The sequence below is a fragment of the Ovis canadensis genome, chromosome 2 (assembly GCF_042477335.2).
Source record: "Ovis canadensis isolate MfBH-ARS-UI-01 breed Bighorn chromosome 2, ARS-UI_OviCan_v2, whole genome shotgun sequence".
NCBI lineage: Eukaryota > Metazoa > Chordata > Mammalia > Artiodactyla > Bovidae > Ovis > Ovis canadensis.
In genome coordinates, this window is record NC_091246.1 from 210,130,995 (window position 1) to 210,148,471 (window position 17,477).

General features: G+C 36.4%; 1 protein-coding gene across 1 annotated transcript in view; it reads left to right on the top strand.

Moving 5' to 3' along the window:
* BMPR2 (bone morphogenetic protein receptor type 2) overlaps nt 1–17,477 on the top strand; it is a 149,250-nt gene that overhangs the window by 113,291 nt on the left and 18,482 nt on the right. The window contains exons 4-9 of the mRNA XM_069577999.1: nt 2,430–2,540; nt 3,622–3,713; nt 6,449–6,679; nt 7,524–7,638; nt 12,527–12,687; nt 13,949–14,096. Of these exons, the coding sequence (XP_069434100.1) occupies nt 2,430–2,540; nt 3,622–3,713; nt 6,449–6,679; nt 7,524–7,638; nt 12,527–12,687; nt 13,949–14,096 (858 nt within the window). The remainder of the gene's footprint in view (nt 1–2,429; nt 2,541–3,621; nt 3,714–6,448; nt 6,680–7,523; nt 7,639–12,526; nt 12,688–13,948; nt 14,097–17,477) is intronic.

Below are 17,477 nucleotides of genomic sequence, written 5' to 3' on the forward strand. Positions count from 1 at the left end.
CATATAGATAATGCTGAACAGGCTGCTGTTTGAATAGATACACAACTGTGAGAAACATTTTTTGATTTATGACTGCATTTGTTCCTTATAGAATCTGTTCTTTTTTTATTTCTGCAATATTCTTGTTGGCTTCATAATCAGTGCCAAGCTTTTCCTCATAAACACCATTCCAAAACTGATTTCGTATCAGTCTGATCTATCTAGCAATGATTTTTTAACAGCTTATAGCTATGCAGAACAGTTTAATTATATTCATACTTAGCATCTTTTAAATGGGTTTTTTCTCCCTCCCCTTCTATAGATCATTCTAAATAAATAATTTGATTATCCCATGTTGATGATTCTTCTAAGATGTAGATAGCCCGGTTTATTTGGTTTATTATGTGCCTATTTTAGTAATCTTACAGTGTTTTTATAATCTTATAATGTCTTATAGTGTTTTTAAGACATCATTAACTCATGTATGTGTTTGAATTACACAAAAGAATAAATACCCATTTAAATAATTAGCCTTTCTAATTTGGAAATAGGAAACCTGTGTTTCATATTAGATTTGTGAATTTTATTAATCCAGTTAGAGAACAGCTTCATTCTATCAAAAATAAATTTTGTCTGTCACGTTTGCTACTGATAATTTGCCTCTGTACATCCACACTGAATTGAATCTCGGAGACAGAGTTTGTGTGAAATGGAAGAGAATAACTTTATTGCTTTGCCAGGCAAAGGGGGCAATAGCCAGCTGATGCCCTCAAAACTGTGTCTTAACCTGGGAGAGATGGTTTGTGAGGAGTCTCACAGTCAAGGAGTGGGGTTGCCTATAAGGACCTGAGTTCCTGGAAGGCCTGCATTCTTTCAGTTTAGGGTTCATCTGGTGGTCTCCTGATGGGATTCTGGGATTCTGTGGTAACTGTGACCTTCTCTCTGGAATGAAGAATGCTTCCTCAACTAGTTAACATGTTCCATTTGGTGGAGGTTTTAGTACTGTTGAAGAACTCAAGGATGTTAATACGTATATTCCTTGAGGAGGAACCAGGACCCTGCTCCAAAACTGCACTATTGTTTCTTGATTGCTCCTCCATTTCTCTGCAGCCTCTCATTTTATTGATTAGCAACTGTTTGAATCTATCCTTTGAAACTCAAGGGAATTCTTAAAGGCTGAATGAAACCTATTTCCTTCAAGCAAGGAACAGAGGACATGGGGTTTTGCACCCAGAAACCCCACAAGGTCCTTCTTGGTTTTACATTGGTGCTAAAATTGCAGGCAGGTACTTCTTTACTAACACATATATATGGAATTTAGGAAGATGGCAATGACGACCCTGTATGCAAGACAGGGAAAGAGACACAGATGTGTATAACGGACTTTTGGACTCAGAGGGAGAGGGAGAGGGTGGGATGATTTGGGAGAATGACATTCTAACATGTATACTATCATGTGAATTGAATCGCCAATCTGTGTCTGACGCGGGATGCAGCATGCTTGGGGCTGGTGCATGGGGATGACCCAGAAAGATGTTATGGGGAGGGAGGTGGGAGGGGGGTTCATGTTTGGGAATGCATGTAAGAATTAAAGATTTTAAAATTAAAAAATAAATAAATAAATAAATGTTAGATGAAATTGGATTTAATTTCATATGTCCTTTTATTATTTCATTATAAGCTGTAGTTATTTCCTAAGTTTTTACCTTGGGAAACTACAAGTAGAAGAGCAAATTAAATCCAAAGTAAGCGAAGAAAAAGAGTAGAAGTTAGATGAGGGATCAGTTGAGTTGAAAACAGGAAATTAATAGAAAAAAAGCAACAAAACCAAAAGCTATTTCTTTAAAAAGATCAATAAAGTTGATAAACTTCTAGCAAGGCTTCCAAGATAAAATTAAAAAAATAAATATGTAATAATCAGAAATGAAAGAAATGTCATACCTACAGATCCCATAAAGGAAAATTATGAACAACTTTTTGTTAACAAATTCAATAGCTTCAATGTACTGGACCGTTTCCTCGAAAGGTACAATCTACCACAATTCACATGGGGAGAAGTATATAATCTGAATAGGTATTTATTTATTAAAGAAATTCGATAAATAATTAATACCTCCTTAAACCAAAAGTACCAAGCTGAGATGGTTTCACTGTTGAATTCTAGCAACTGTTTAAAGAAGAAATGATGCTGGTTATCTACAACTTCTCCTAGAAAATAGAAGCACAACTACCAGGCATTTAAGTGTTCTGGGTCTGTATAAAATAATTTGTATGATTAAATCTCTGTGCAATTTTCAATTATTAGAAATTTGTTATTAATTTTTGTTTCTTTTCCATTGATGCAAAAACATTGCTGATTTGACTATATATTATTATAGCCTGTCTGTAAGTAGTTAGCAAAATACTGGAAAGAAAGGATGACTGTATTTTAAAATTTTACTTTCTTTTAGGTCCACCTCATTCATTTAACCGAGATGAGACAATAATCATTGCATTGGCATCAGTCTCTGTATTAGCTGTTTTGATAGTTGCCTTATGCTTTGGATATAGGATGCTGACAGGTAAAAATGCAGGTTTTTGTTCTGTTTATTATTTATTTTGTAATGTTTATTAAACATTGTGTTTAATCAGAATTGAATTTCTTTAAAAAACAATTTTTCATTGTAAAAAGCATCTGTTTGCTGCAGTAGTCCTGGAGCCATCCTTCTGTCTTAAACTTTTTCCCCTAGTCTTTGTGAAAGGTTTCAAACGTATACAGAATAGTCATCACCCAGCTTCAATGATTGTCTCATCTGTATATCATCTATAGGCCCACTCACCCTACCCTTCCATGCTGTTGGATTATTTTGAAATAAATTGAAAGTATCCCTTAATATATAAATGTTTTAGTATTATGTCTGGAGTATAAAGACTTAAAATATATATAACCACAATACCATTTTCACATCTAAGAATAACAATAATTAAAAATAAATCCTAATCATTAGCTGTCTGCTACTGCTGCTGCTGCTAAGTCACTTCAGTTGTGTCCAACTCTGTGCATCCCCATAGACGGCAGCCCACCAGGCCCCTCCATCCCTGGGATTCTCCAGGCAAGAACACTGGAGTGGGTTGCCATTTCTTTCTCCAATGCATGAAAGTGAAAAGTGAAAGTGAAGTCACACAGTCGAGTCCGACTCTTAGCTATCCCTTGGACTGCAGCCTACCAGGTTCCTCCGTCCATGGGAGTTTCCAGGCAAGAGTACTGGAGTGGGTCGCCAGTGCCTTCTTGCATCATCTGTCTAGTTGGTTCTAATAAACGTTTGATTTGATAAGCTTCTTAGGAAATGAGCACCCATTCATTGATTTGAATAATTTTAATAAAACCTTCCTTGATATTTCTGTCCATTTCTTAGGGTTTTATACTGGGTGTACTGGAACCATCTCCCAGAGTTTAGCTTTCATGTTATTCATTATTTATCTTCATTTATAGATGATTCTTAGTTTACTAGATAGTTTTAGTCCCATTGATATTAGGTATAAGTTATGCTGTCTGTCCTTCTGCAGATCTTCTATTTAACTGTAATATATAAAAATGTATAATAAATATTTTCACTTTTAAGAGAACCACTAATTAGCAAGCTCTTTTTCTGATTTCTGTAGGAGACCGCAAACAAGGTCTCCACAGTATGAATATGATGGAGGCAGCAGCGTCAGAGCCCTCTCTTGACCTAGATAATCTGAAACTGCTGGAGGTAAGATTGCTTTCAGATTATAGATTGTTTTTTTTCTTTCTGTCCACATAGTACATCTGAGACCGTGATTAATTCATTTATTCAATGACCATTTATTATAAATTTTGTATCAAGACCTCTTCAAGGCACTGAGAATGTTGGTGACCAATACAGATACATGGGCTTATATTCTAGTGAGAAGTCTACAAGAGGGTAAATAAATGAAGATATAGTTGACCCTTGAACAACATGAGTGTGAACTGTATGGGTCCACGTGTACACAGATATTTTTCAATAGTAGATATTATTCCACCATCCATATTTGACTAAATCTGTGGCTGTAGAACCATGGACCAGAAGAAACATGTTTGTATGAAGGGTTACCTGTAAGCTTTATGTGGATTTTTGGACTATGTGGAAATTAGGTGTCCCTAACCCCACATTGTGGAAAGGTCATTATATATTTCAAGTAGTAGTAAGTGCTGTGGAGAAAAAAAATGCAAATGAGATGAGAAAATTACAGAAAGGGGTTAGTAAGGAAAGTATATTCAGAAAGGAGATAGTCTTTGAGTAGAGATTTGAACAGAGTATGGGAATAAAGATACAGATTCTCAGAGAAAATGTACAGGCAAGGAATCCACGTTGCTTCAGTCATGTTCGACTCTGTGCGATCCCATAGACGGCAGCCCACCAGGCTCCCCCGTCCCTGGGATTCTCTAGGCAAGAACACTGGAGTGGGTTGCCATTTCCTTCTCCAGTGCATGAAAGTGAAAAGTGAAAGTGAAGTCGCTCAGTCGTGTCCGACTCTTAGCGACCCTATGGACTGCAGCCCACCAGGCTCCTCCGTCCATGGGATTTTCCAGGTAAGAGTACTGGAGTGGGGTGCCATTGCCTTCTCTGAAGAAATCCATAGTAGATGCCAAATAAACATTACTTGTTTGTATATGTATTATGTATTGTATAGGTACATACAAATGTTATGTTCTGCATAAAATTAAATTTTCATTTGGTAATATCTCAGCCTGTGTTAAAAGTCTCACCATGATGAATGTTTTTATGCCATTTATTAGGATAACTGAATTATAATGTCTAAACCAGAGACTGTTAAATGATAAGATCTGGTATATAAAACATTTTAAGAACTTTCTTTTTGGGAGGAAAATACAATAAAAGTGAAAAGCAAAATTCAAAAAAGGTATTTCAGTGTATAAATAATTGATAAAGAGCTGGTAGAAATCAACATGACATAAAGAATCCATTAAAAATAGACAAAAGAGATGAATTTTCAATTCACAGAAGTAAGTATGCCTAGTAGTAGTAGTGGTAGTCACTCAGTTGTGTCCAGCTCTTTGCGACCCCATGGACTGTAACTCGCCAGGCTCCTCTGTCCATTGAATTCTCCATGCAGGAATACTGGAGTGGATTGCCATTCCCTTCTCCAGAGGATCTTCCTGATCCAGGAATTGAACCTGGGTCTCCTGCATTGCAGGCAGATTCTTTACCATCTGGCTTCCCTGGTGGCTCAGATGGTAAACCATCTGCCTACAATGTGGGAGACCTGGGTTCGATCCCTGGGTTGGGAAGTTCCCTGGGAAAAGGAAATGGCAACCCACTCCAGTATTCTTGTCTGGAAAATCCCATGGACAGAGGAGTCTAGTAGGCTACAGTCCATGGGGTCACAAGGAGTCAGACACGACTGAGTGACTTCGCTTTCTTTACCGTCTGAGCTACAGGGAAGTATGCCTAGTAAATGTATAATAAGATGTCCATTTTAGTAAATTGGAAAAAATATGAATTAAAACCATTAGGATATTGTTCTGGATTGAGTAAAAGAAACACTTCAATCATTGCTGATTTAACTTTGCTTTGATATAGCGTTTCTAAAGGGCAATCTTATCTGTTTGTAAATATTTAAATTAGGAATAGTGAATGAAATATAACAAATAATCATTAAGTAAATGGTGGTAAATTCCTAAGCTTTTTTCAGTAAAAAGGCAGAGAAGTTGCAGAAACCAGAAATGAAGAGAACAGTTGCAAATTGCTGGGGGTTTTGTTTGAGTAATTTTTTATTGTATTGTACTAAAATCTGTGAATGTTATGTTGTGAAGACTCTGTATTCTGTTCGGTTCTTATAAAGTGTGTTCATTTCATTGTTGGTTTTGGTAGGCAGTTATCTCAGTTAGGCATATTACAAACTTATCTCTTGTTACTGATCCTTTACCTGGAGTCTGTCCGATGCATTAGTTGGATTTCCCACTCTTTGACTCTCCTTTTTGGGATTCTGCCTTCATTCTCCATCAGCAATGGTTGCCCTAAATTCTGTTCCCTGGTTTCTCAGGCCAGAAACATTTCTATTGCAGTTTTTGATCCAATACACAGTGCAGATTTCAGCCTGCTCACAGACTGAACGCTATAAGATGAGTATCTCAGCCTATGCCATTTCTTTCTTTTAAATGTTAACTCCTCTCAGGATCTACCTACTTTTGTTCATTCCGCCGCTGTTTTAGATTTCTTTTAAAAAATTTTGTTCAGAGTTTATAATTGTCATCTGTGGAGGGACTGGATATGGTACTTGTTTCTGAGCTGTGTAGGATGCCTAATTTGTTAGTTTATTGATAATGGAGTAATTCAGACTAAGCATTAGAGACCTGATAGATACATACAGATTTATACTTAATTATTTAGTAAATTTGATTGTTCAGTTGTGAAGAAATAACATCTTGTTTTTTTTTTTTTTTTTCAAAACAAACTTATAGCTGATTGGCCGGGGTCGATATGGAGCTGTATATAAAGGTTCCTTAGATGAACGTCCAGTTGCTGTAAAAGTGTTTTCCTTTGCAAACCGTCAAAATTTTATCAATGAGAAGAACATTTATAGAGTGCCTTTGATGGAACATGACAACATTGCTCGCTTTATAGTTGGAGATGAGAGAGTCACTGCAGATGGACGCATGGAGTATTTGCTTGTGATGGAGTATTATCCCAATGTAAGTTCTTCTTAAAAAGTTTACTGAAATTTATGTTAATCGGATTTGTAAGAGGATCCCCATTAGGTTGAGAGTTGCTGGTTTGCAAACTATTAATGGTCTACAGTGAAATAAGGATTTTATCCCAGAATGTGAATGAAAGTGTTCAGTGCCCTGAACCTCTGTCACTCTGTCTCTGTCTCTCTCTGCCTCTCTGTCTCTCTCTTAGCAAGACTTCTTGATGAAGGAGGGAGTGCTTTGATTGACATTTACTCTGATGCACGCTCTTTATCTCAGCCTGGTAGTAAAGAATTTATGGATGAGGACCTTGAGTAGCAATGACACATATATTTACAAAAGCCTTCTGATTGTAAAAAAGTTTTCGACTTGTAAAACATAATAGGATAATTTGGTTTTGTCCTGGTGAAAGATACCGTGTAAAGAAACAGTTTTTCTATCTTAAGTTGATAAATCAAAGAAGCCTTTAAAATGAAATTAAATAACCTTTCATAATTTTTAATACCGGAGGCATAAAAATTGATAATGTCTAACTTCTACTTTCCGTTCTCTCTTCGTTTCTCTACCCACAGAGATGTCTTTTCTTACTTCAGTGTTCTGAAATGTCATGATTCATTAGACCTCCTTTGAATCCTGACATATGCAAATCCCTTTATACAGTTGCTCACTTACCTCCTCATGTTCAAATAAAGTAATTCCACTTTTTCTCCCCTTGCCTTTTTTTTTCCCCCTCCATATAGGGATCTCTATGCAAGTGTTTATTACAGTTGCTCACTTACCTCCTCATGTTCAAATAAAGTAATTCCACTTTTCTCCCCTTCCCTTTTTTTTCCCCCCCTCCGTATAGGGATCTCTATGCAAGTATTTAAGTCTCCATACAAGTGACTGGGTAAGCTCTTGCCGTCTGGCTCATTCTGTGACTAGAGGATTGGCTTATCTTCATACTGAATTACCACGGGGAGGTAAGGCAGTGACAAGAAGACGCTGCAAACCATGCGGGCACACAGTTCACAAAGGGAAGCTTTAGTCATACCTTCAGAATAAAAGTGTGTTTTGTATTACAACAGATAAATTATTAGCCAGTTGTCTAAAAGATCTAGTGTGAGGAAACCTATTTGAAATTTAACGAGAAGAATGAGAAAAAAACTTCATTACTCCAGCCAAGTCATGGATTCCATTGAGATTTTAATTAAAGCTATGAACATTCTCCCTGTAAATAAAAGCAAACATACAACAAAGGTTGCTGCTGCTGCTGCTAAGTCGCTTCAGTCGTGTCTGACTCTGTGCGACCCCATAGATGGCAGCCCACCAGGCTCCTCTGTCCCTAGGATTCTCCAGCAAGAACACTGGGGTGGGTTGCCATTTCCTTCTCCAATGCATGAAAGTGAAAACTGAAAGTGAAGTCACTCAGTCATGTCTGACTCTTCGTGACCCCATGGACTGCGGCCCACCAGGCTCCTCCGTCCATGGGATTTTCCAGGCAAGAGTACTGGAGTGGGGCCTTCGCCTTCTCCATAGCTAGCATTAGGTTTGTTCAAATTTATCAGGGAGGAAAATATAACAGATTTCAATGAGAATGACTATTTTTTTCCTTTCTCATGTAAGAATTTAGAGAGAGACAGTCTACATATTTTCTTTTGGCAGCACCATAGTAGTATTAGGGTCCCAGACTCCTATATTTCTCCTCCATTAATCTTTATATGTGGCTGATGTTTTCAGGATCACCTCATTGTCCATCATGCTATATGCTAGTCAGAGAAAAGAGAGAATAGAAGGTATTGCCCCTGTTTATCTCCCGAAGTCCCACTCTTGTGCTTATGTTTTCTTTCCCAGAGCTTAGTCCATGCTTTCCCACCACACTTAGCTGCAAGGGATGTTTCAATGCAGTGTGTGTTTGTTAGTTTTAGCTAGATGCATTGCTGCTTCAAATAACGAGAATACATGGTGAGAAGTCAGTCTTTGCCATTGTGTCGATACTGAGTGGTTGTACTCATTAGAAAAGGTTGTGATGCTGGAAGGGATTGGGGGCAGGAGGAGAAGGGGACAACCGAGGATGAGATGGCTGGATGGCATCATGGACTCGATGGACGTGAGTCTGAGTGAACTCCGGGAGATTGTGATGGACAGGGAGGCCTGGCGTGCTGCGATTTGTCGGGTCGCAAAGAGTCGGACACGACTGAGCAACTGAACTGAACTGTATTATGTCAATGAGTGTAGTGCTGTAACTACAGTTTTATTCAGACTTTATGTACATTTTTTCTAGGTTTCCAAAGTATCTTTTTAAATATATTTGTTTTCTTCACTTTGTTTCAAAGTACACCTTATATCATATCACAGGCCCCTCAAAATTAGCTTTGCTATGAAAATCTGTGTTTGTGCTTACATCCCTTACAGCAGTTTTCTTGCCATACATTCTTTTTTCACTTTCTCTGACCTCTGTAATGAAGAGAATTTTTAATGTATCAATTTCTTAGATCTTTGTTCCATTGTATAATAGCATGGATCATCTTTTTTAGCTGCTGCTTCATATATAAATAATTTCTCCTGAATAATTTATCAATTCATTTATCTTGACATCTTGCTTTTCTTGAATACAGAATTTTCAGTGTTATTGCCTGTGTCAGCAACTTGATGCACTTACTTTAGTGTGTTAGCTCATTAACCATTTGTATTATGTTTCTTTATTCTTAAATATTATAACTCCTTTAAAGAGCTGGCTTAACACAAAAATTAAAATACCATCCTAATCCCCCTTTTCAAGGCTCGCATGATTCAGAAAGTTTTCCAGTCAAAGCCTGGCTGGAAAGAATGATTGCCATTAACTATGAGTTTTATTTAAACACAGATTCTATTCTTAAACATCACCTTATATTATTACTAAATGCTGCTGCTGCTGCTGCTGCTAAGTTGCTTCAGTCGTGTCCAACTCTGCGACCCCATTGACGGCAGCCCACCAGAGTCCCCCGTCCCTGGGATTCTCCAGGCAAGAACACTGGAGTGGATTGCCATTTCCTTCTCCAATGCATGAAAGTGAAAAATGAAAGTGAAGTTGCTCACTCGTGTCCAACTCTTAGCGACCCCGTGGACTGTAGCCCACCAGGCTCCTTGGTCCATGGGATTTTCCAGGCAAGAGTACTGGAGTGGGGTGCCATTGCCTTCTCCGATTATTACTAAATAGTTAACTTTAAATTAAAAAAACAACTTACTATATGATATTGTAAAAAACATCAGTATAATAGCTATTTGAATTTTTAGTACCTAATTATTTGAAAAATATTCCACAAGTCACTTTGGTCAGAATGGCCATCATCTAAAAGTCTACAAGTAATAAATGCTGGAGAGAGTGTGTAGAAAAAGGAATCCTTTTATACTGTTGGTGGAAATATAAATTGGCACAGCCACTATGGAGAATAGTATGAAAGTTCCTTTAAAAAACTAAAAATAGAGTTACCTTATTATCCTGAAGTCCCATTCCTGGGCACATATCCAGAGAAAACTGTAATTCAAAAAGATACATGTATCCCAGTGTTCATTGCAGCACTATTTACAATGTCCGAGGAACGTACATGTCCATCAACAGATGAAGATAAGGAAGATATGATATATATAAAAGGGGAATATATATAAATTATACACACATATAAAGGGAATATTGTGTTACGTGCTACTAAGCCATGAAATAATTCCATTTAAAGCAACATGCCTAGAGATTATCATACTGAGTGAATTAAACCAAACAAAAATCATATGATATCACTTACATGTAGAGTCTGCAAAAAAAAAAAAAAAGAAAAAAAAAGATATAAATGAACTTATTTACAAAACAAAACAGACATACAGACGTAGTAGACAGACTATGGTTACCAAAGGGGAAGTGGGGAAAGGATATGGACTTCAATAGTTGTGACTGTTGGGCTCTAGAACCCAGGCTCAGTTGTTCCACCTTTTATTTCTTTCATAATAGTATCAGAAAGTATTACCCTAGTTTCCTCTCTGGCTGGCTTACTGACTCATTGCGTCGTTCTTCACATTATTAACCTAGTTTTCGTAGTGTGAGATAATTTAGCTTAATTATTGGTTTGGTGTTATACAAACATTTTCAGGTATCTCTATAAATTTTCTTATAAATATCAGCTCAAGATTAAACCATATATACTTATGTTCTGGTTTTATCCAGAATAAGAAATGCAGCTTTTTTACTAGTTGAGTGAGCCATGTTAGTACAAACTTTGGAAGACTGGACTAGGAAGCAGGAAGGGGAACAAATGAGAAAGAAATCAACTCTTAGAAACCTAGTAACTGCTATGTTTCTTTCAGTTGTGCTATTGCGTTTTCCTCCCTGCATCAAAGGAATCCTTTTTTTTTTTCTTTTGACCTTTTTATTTTGTATTCGGCTATAAATGATTAACAGGGTTGTGATAGTTTCAAGTGAATAGAGAAGGGTCTCAGTTATATTCATCCATTCTCCCATAAACCCTTCTCCCATCCAGGCTACCACATAACATTGAGCAGATTTCCATGTGCTATACAATAGTCCTTGTTGGTTATCCATTTAAAATATAGCAGTGTGTACATGACCATCCCAAACTCCCTAACTATCCCTCCCCTAGCCCTACAAGTGAGTCTCTTTCTGTTTTATAAGTAAGTTCATTTGTATCATTTCTTTTTGGTCAAAGGAATCATTATCTTCTGTCTTTGGTTTTATTGTTGGTGAAATCGCAGTTTAATACATGTTAATGAGAGTAATAAATGTAAATACTGAGTCTTTTTGTGCCTAAATGTAAGCATTCTGTTTGTATTTATCATTGACTTTGTTCTCATTGCTCTATTTCTTTATATAACTAAGGAGTTATTTTTAATTTTGAGTATTATACTATAGAATTTTTTTTCCTCTTAAGAGCTGTGGTTTTATTTCAATATAAGATTTATATAAAGTTTTCTTTTTTAAATTTTATTGAAGTATAGTTGATTTCCAATGTTTTACTAATTTCTACTGTACAACAGCGTGACTCAGCTGTACCCATATATTCTTTTTCATATTCTTTTCCATTGTAGTTTTTCACAGGACATTGAATACAGTTCCTTGTGCTATACAGTGGGACCTTGTTGTTTTTCCGTTTTATATATAATAGTTGGCATCTGCTAATTCCAAACTCCCAATCATTTCCTTCCTTCCTCCCTCCTCCATGGTTTTCTTATCAGGAGGAAAAGAATGATGATTTTAGTTAGGGGCCTTGATTGGATATATTCTTTCAGGCAGTGTGTGTGTCTGTGTCAGGCCTTTTGAATTCAGGCAGAACATGTCCTCTCTCTGCCTTCACAGAACATAAAAGTTTTTTGATAAACAAGTAACAGAATGAGTATAATAGTATTTTGTTTTGTAAAATCAGAAAACAATGCATTGCTAAACAATTTCTAGTTTGATTTGAAGAACTGTAGTGGGCTTAGATATATAGCTAAGCCTCAGCACAAAACTGGGATTTTCTGTCATAGGTTAATTTACTTTTTGTTTTAACCAAATATTCCTTTTTTAATTGCCTCCTTTACCTACTAGAGGAAAAAAAAAAGGACCAAAGTAGTATGTGTTAAAATTAGAAGCAAGATCCTATTGACTAGTAATTGTAACTTAATGTTTAAAGTTTAATTAATTATAGGTGCAAAAGGAATTATGTTATAAAATACAATGAAAACAGTGAGGATTGTGAGTTGAAATTTTTATTTACGTACTTTTTGTTACTAGAAAAGTATAGGGAAGAAAAAAAGCAGTCTTCTTTATATTACCTTCCTGCTCATTCTGTGTTCAGTAGTGCAATTGAAGCATTAATAAATATTTGAAAACTATCCAAACAGATCATTATAAACCTGCAATTTCCCATCGAGATTTGAACAGCAGAAATGTTCTGGTGAAAAATGATGGAACCTGTGTTATTAGTGACTTTGGGTTGTCCATGAAGCTGACTGGAAATAGACTGGTGCGCCCAGGGGAGGAAGATAATGCAGCCATTAGTGAGGTGAGTGTATACAAAAGGTATCACACTGACATACTTTTAAAACATAATAAATTGAATTTAAAAATCTACTAAGTACTCAGGACGGTTGTCCTTATCCAGTTATAGCATATTAGAAATTATAGAATTAAGATATACAGAAAACACTGCATGAAGTTCATCAATTCATTGTGGAAATCACTGCCATTCAACCTTATTTTTGTCAAGCATTAGGAGGAATACTGTTGACTGGACTTCTCTGGTGGCTCAAATGGTAAAGCATACCTGCAGTGTGAGAGACCTGGGTTTGATCCCTGGTTTGGGAAGATCCCCCGGAGGAGGGCATGGCAACCCACACCAGTACTTTTGTCTGGAGAATCCCATGGACAGAGCAGCCTGGTGGGCTACAGTCCATGGTGTCACAAAGAGTCAGACATGACTGAGCAGCACACACAAGCATAAGCACTATTGACTAGGATGACTAAATCACACCTTAATTATTTCAAGAGGGTTGTTTTGTTTTTTTTTTTTGTTAAAGAAAAAATTGTTAGGGTGAATTTTATTAAAATTAAAATCTTCTACTGTATGAAAGACAATATTAAGAAAATGAAAAAACAACCCTCAAACTGGGAGAATATATTTGAAAAACACATATCTGATAAAGGACTTGTATCCAAAATATAAAAACTCTTAAAACTCAACAGTAAGAATTAAAACAAGTCAATTAATAAATAGAAGATCTAAATAGAAATCTGACCAAAGACAGCATATAGATGGCAGATAAACACGTGAAAGTTACTCAATGTGATTCATGAATCGAGAACTGCAAATCAAAACAGGATGCCATTGCCTTTGAATGGTTTTAAAAAAACAATAATTTCAAATGCTGGAGACAATGTGGGGCAATGGCAACCCAGTCCTTGCTGGTAGGAATGCTAGATAGTATTCACTTTGGAAAACATAGTATTCCAGCAATCACACTCCTAGGTATATAGACCCTGTTGAGTTAAAAACTTATATTCACACAAACACCTGCACATCAAGGTTCATAGCAGCTTTATTCATAATTGCTGAAAACTGGAAGCAACCAAGATGTTCTGAAAAGGGTATTTTACAGTTTTAAAAAATGAGGTCTAAAAAGGTTCAGTGCCATACTTAGGTTGAAATAAGCATATTGACCTATTGTTGACCCGAAATTTATGTATAACTTCTAGCCTAATGTATGCCCTTCAGAATATGCTACATTATTTCCTGAAATATATATCACTCTTTTTTTTTTTATCAGGTTGGCACAATCAGATACATGGCACCAGAAGTTCTGGAAGGAGCTGTGAACCTTAGGGACTGTGAATCAGCTTTGAAACAAGTAGATATGTATGCACTTGGACTAATTTATTGGGAGATATTTATGAGATGTACAGACCTCTTTCCAGGTGAGGGAATTGTTGTCAAAATTAACGTATGTTTTGAAGTGAAGCAGTTACATATTTTTTCTACCGACATTAAGTATACTTCTATGTGTTTGTGCTTTCATTTAAACCTTTAGTTCATTGCCATCTAGTGTTCAGAAACATTATTAGCAGAAAGATGTCAGTCGGAAAAAACTTTTTAGAAAGAACACCAGGTTTGCATCTGAGTGTGATTTAATTAATTGCTCATAATAGTTTACGTGTATTCAGTTTGGTCTCTGATAGCTTTAGCAGTTATCATTTCCTTATGCACCCTCTGAGTATTTACGAAGCTGCACTTCATAGTGTTTCCTGAACTGACTCAGTAAGGAATTAGAAGTAGTGAATTATTCATTAAATTATCTTTTTCTCCCTTTTTAAAAATTCTCCTTTTCTTCCTTTTTTAAAAAAATTTCCCTTCTCTTGTCTTCATGCCTTCCTGTCTGTCTTCCTTCCTTTCATGAAAGAACAACTCATTCAATGTAAATATTTATTTGAGGCTAACTTGAAATAGCAAAATGATTATATTTTTCTCCTTTTGTTATGATTATATCAATGTCATTGTGATATAGTAATAAAAATTTAAACTAGTTACCAGTGTATTTACCAGTGCATTGCACTGTTCTAGGTTGTATAAAAATAATTTGACATCAATTCAGTTCAGTCACTCAGTTGTGTCCGACTCTTTGTGACCCCCACGCAAATGAATCGCAGCATGCAAGGCCTCCCTGTCCATCACCAACTTCCGGAGTTAACCCAAACTCATGTCCATCGAGTCAGTGATGCCATCTAGCCATCTCATCCTCTGTCATCCCCTTCTCCTCCTGCCCCCAATCCCTCCCAGCATCAAGGTCTTTGCCAATGAGTCAAGTCTTCGCATTGAGATGGCCAAAGTATTAGAGTTTCAGCTTCAGAATCAGTCCTTCCAATGAACACCCAGGACTGATCTCCTTTAGGATGGACTGGTTGGATCTCCTTGCAGTCTAAGGGACTCTCTAGAGTCTTCTCCAGTATAAGTGGTCTCGATATTTTAGGAAAAACAGCATTGATAGCATGGGAAAATGGAAAGCAGTCAGTTGACCCAGCATTGGACAAATGGAACTACTTAATAAAAACAGATTAGTAGTGCGGTTGATTTTTTTGTTGTTCTTGTTTCAAAAATAGTGAGCATTTGGGCCTCCCATGGTGGTCCAGTGGTTAGGAATCTATGCTTCTACTGCATGGGGCACAGGTTTTATCCATGGTTAGGGAAGTAAGATCGCACATGGCACACAGTGCGATTCCCCAGCCCCCCAAAAAGAGTAAACATTTATCAACAGTTTATAATTCTAAAATATAATGGAACAAATTAATAATTATTTATATTACTGGCAAGTCAATCAGTTATTATTTAGAAGTATATTTGCAATTAAATAGAAGTATTGGTTACTAGACAGCATATTAAAAAGCAGAGACATTACTTTGCCAACTAAGATCCGTCTAGTCAAAGCTATGGTTTTTCCAGTGGTCATGTATGGATGTGAGAGTTGGACTGTGAAGCAAGCTGAGGGCCAAGGAATTGATGCTTTTGAACTGTGGTGTTGGAGAAGACTCCTGAGAGTCCCTTGGACTGCAAGGAGATCCAACCAGTCCATTCTGAAGGAGATCAGCCCTGGGATTTCTTTGGAAGGAATGATGCTAAAGCTGAAACTCCAGTACTTTGGCCACCTCATGCGAAGAATTGACTCATTGGAAAAGACTCTGATGCTGGGAGGGATTGGGGGCAAGAGGTGAAAGGGACCACAGAGGATGAGATGGTTGGATTGCATCACTGACTCAATGGACATGAGTAAACTCTAGGAGTTGATGATGGACAGGGAGGCCTGGCATGCTGCAGTCCATGGGGTCACAAAGAGTTGGACACAACTGAGCTCCTGAAATGACTGACTGAATGGGTACTCAAAGTGTTTTTCTGGAAATAGCAGTGATTACAGTAGTATCACATATTATTGGAACCTTACAAGTTTTAATTTCTATTATTAAAACTTCGGCCATAGTATTTTAAAAATCTTAATCCAGAACTTTTGTGTTTTAGAAGCATGTGTGACTAAAATTATTCTTGTATCAGCTTAAGTTAGTACATTGCTATCAGCAACGTTTTTTTGAACAGTTACTACATTCAAAGAATAGCTATTGCTTTTGGACTGGTAAATTATAAAGTGCAATATCAAATGTTTGCACAGGAAAGGCAATTAAATCTTGTTTGCAGAATACTATTTTAATGGAGATATAAGATGAATTGAACTAATGTTAGAAAGAGTTTAAAAAAGGAAAAAGAAATTGAGTGTTACTTTTAAATGTATACAGAATTTCAGTTTAGGAAGATAGAAAAAGTCCTGGACATGAATGCACAACTTTGTGAATGCACTTAGTGCCACAGAACTCTATATTCAGAAATGGTTTAAATGGTAAATTTTATGTTGCATACATTTAACCGCAATTTAAAATAAAAATAAAGGAAAAAGAAGAGAGTTGTATTGAGGTACCCTGTAATCTTAGATATGGAAATGGTGAAGAAGAAGTGTATGTGAGATAAAATGTAGAAAAGGAATCTGTGGTTCTCATTAGCTATTGGAGACAGTCTAGAAAACTGAGAAATATTCAAAGGTTTGAGAAATAGTAAGGGTGCCAGCCGGGAGCTTAGGAAAAAGTCCTGGTTTATATCAGAAAGATGAGTTAATTATGGTAACTTTTGGATGGAGTATTGATAGACTACTGAAAATTTGGTCTCTGATGGCTTTAGCAGTTTATAATTTTCCTTATGCACCTTCTGAGCATTTGAGAAGCTGCTGAAGAACTCTAAGAATGAAGAATTTAAGATTAAAATGTTTATTTGGGAATTGTCTACATAGAGATGATAATTCAGAATTTATGAGTGGATGTACTCCACTCCCCTAAGAGAATAAACAAAGAAACACTGGTAAGTAAAGACTGAATGTTAGGCCACTTCCACCATTATAGGTCAGTGAAGAAGATAAAAATACAGAGGAAACCGAGAAATGATAGAATTGGTGAAGTCAGTGTTAGAAAGTATTAAGTACCAAGATTGATAGAAATATATGTAATTTAAAGGTCAAAAGGAAGTAGAACTGAAGATTGATCTTGAAATTTGAATAGGAGGAGATCATTGGTATTCATAGAGGAGTTTCTGTGAAATAGAGAAGACAGAAATATTACAGAAATTATATTACAGGGAAACATTAAGAAAGCACAGGCAGTGGATACAGGGCACTTCATTTTTAACAATGAAATGAGGTGTAAATATTCCACAGACATTTTAATAAACCTGAAGAAAGCATATATTGATTGTAAAATTCTTATAAAATA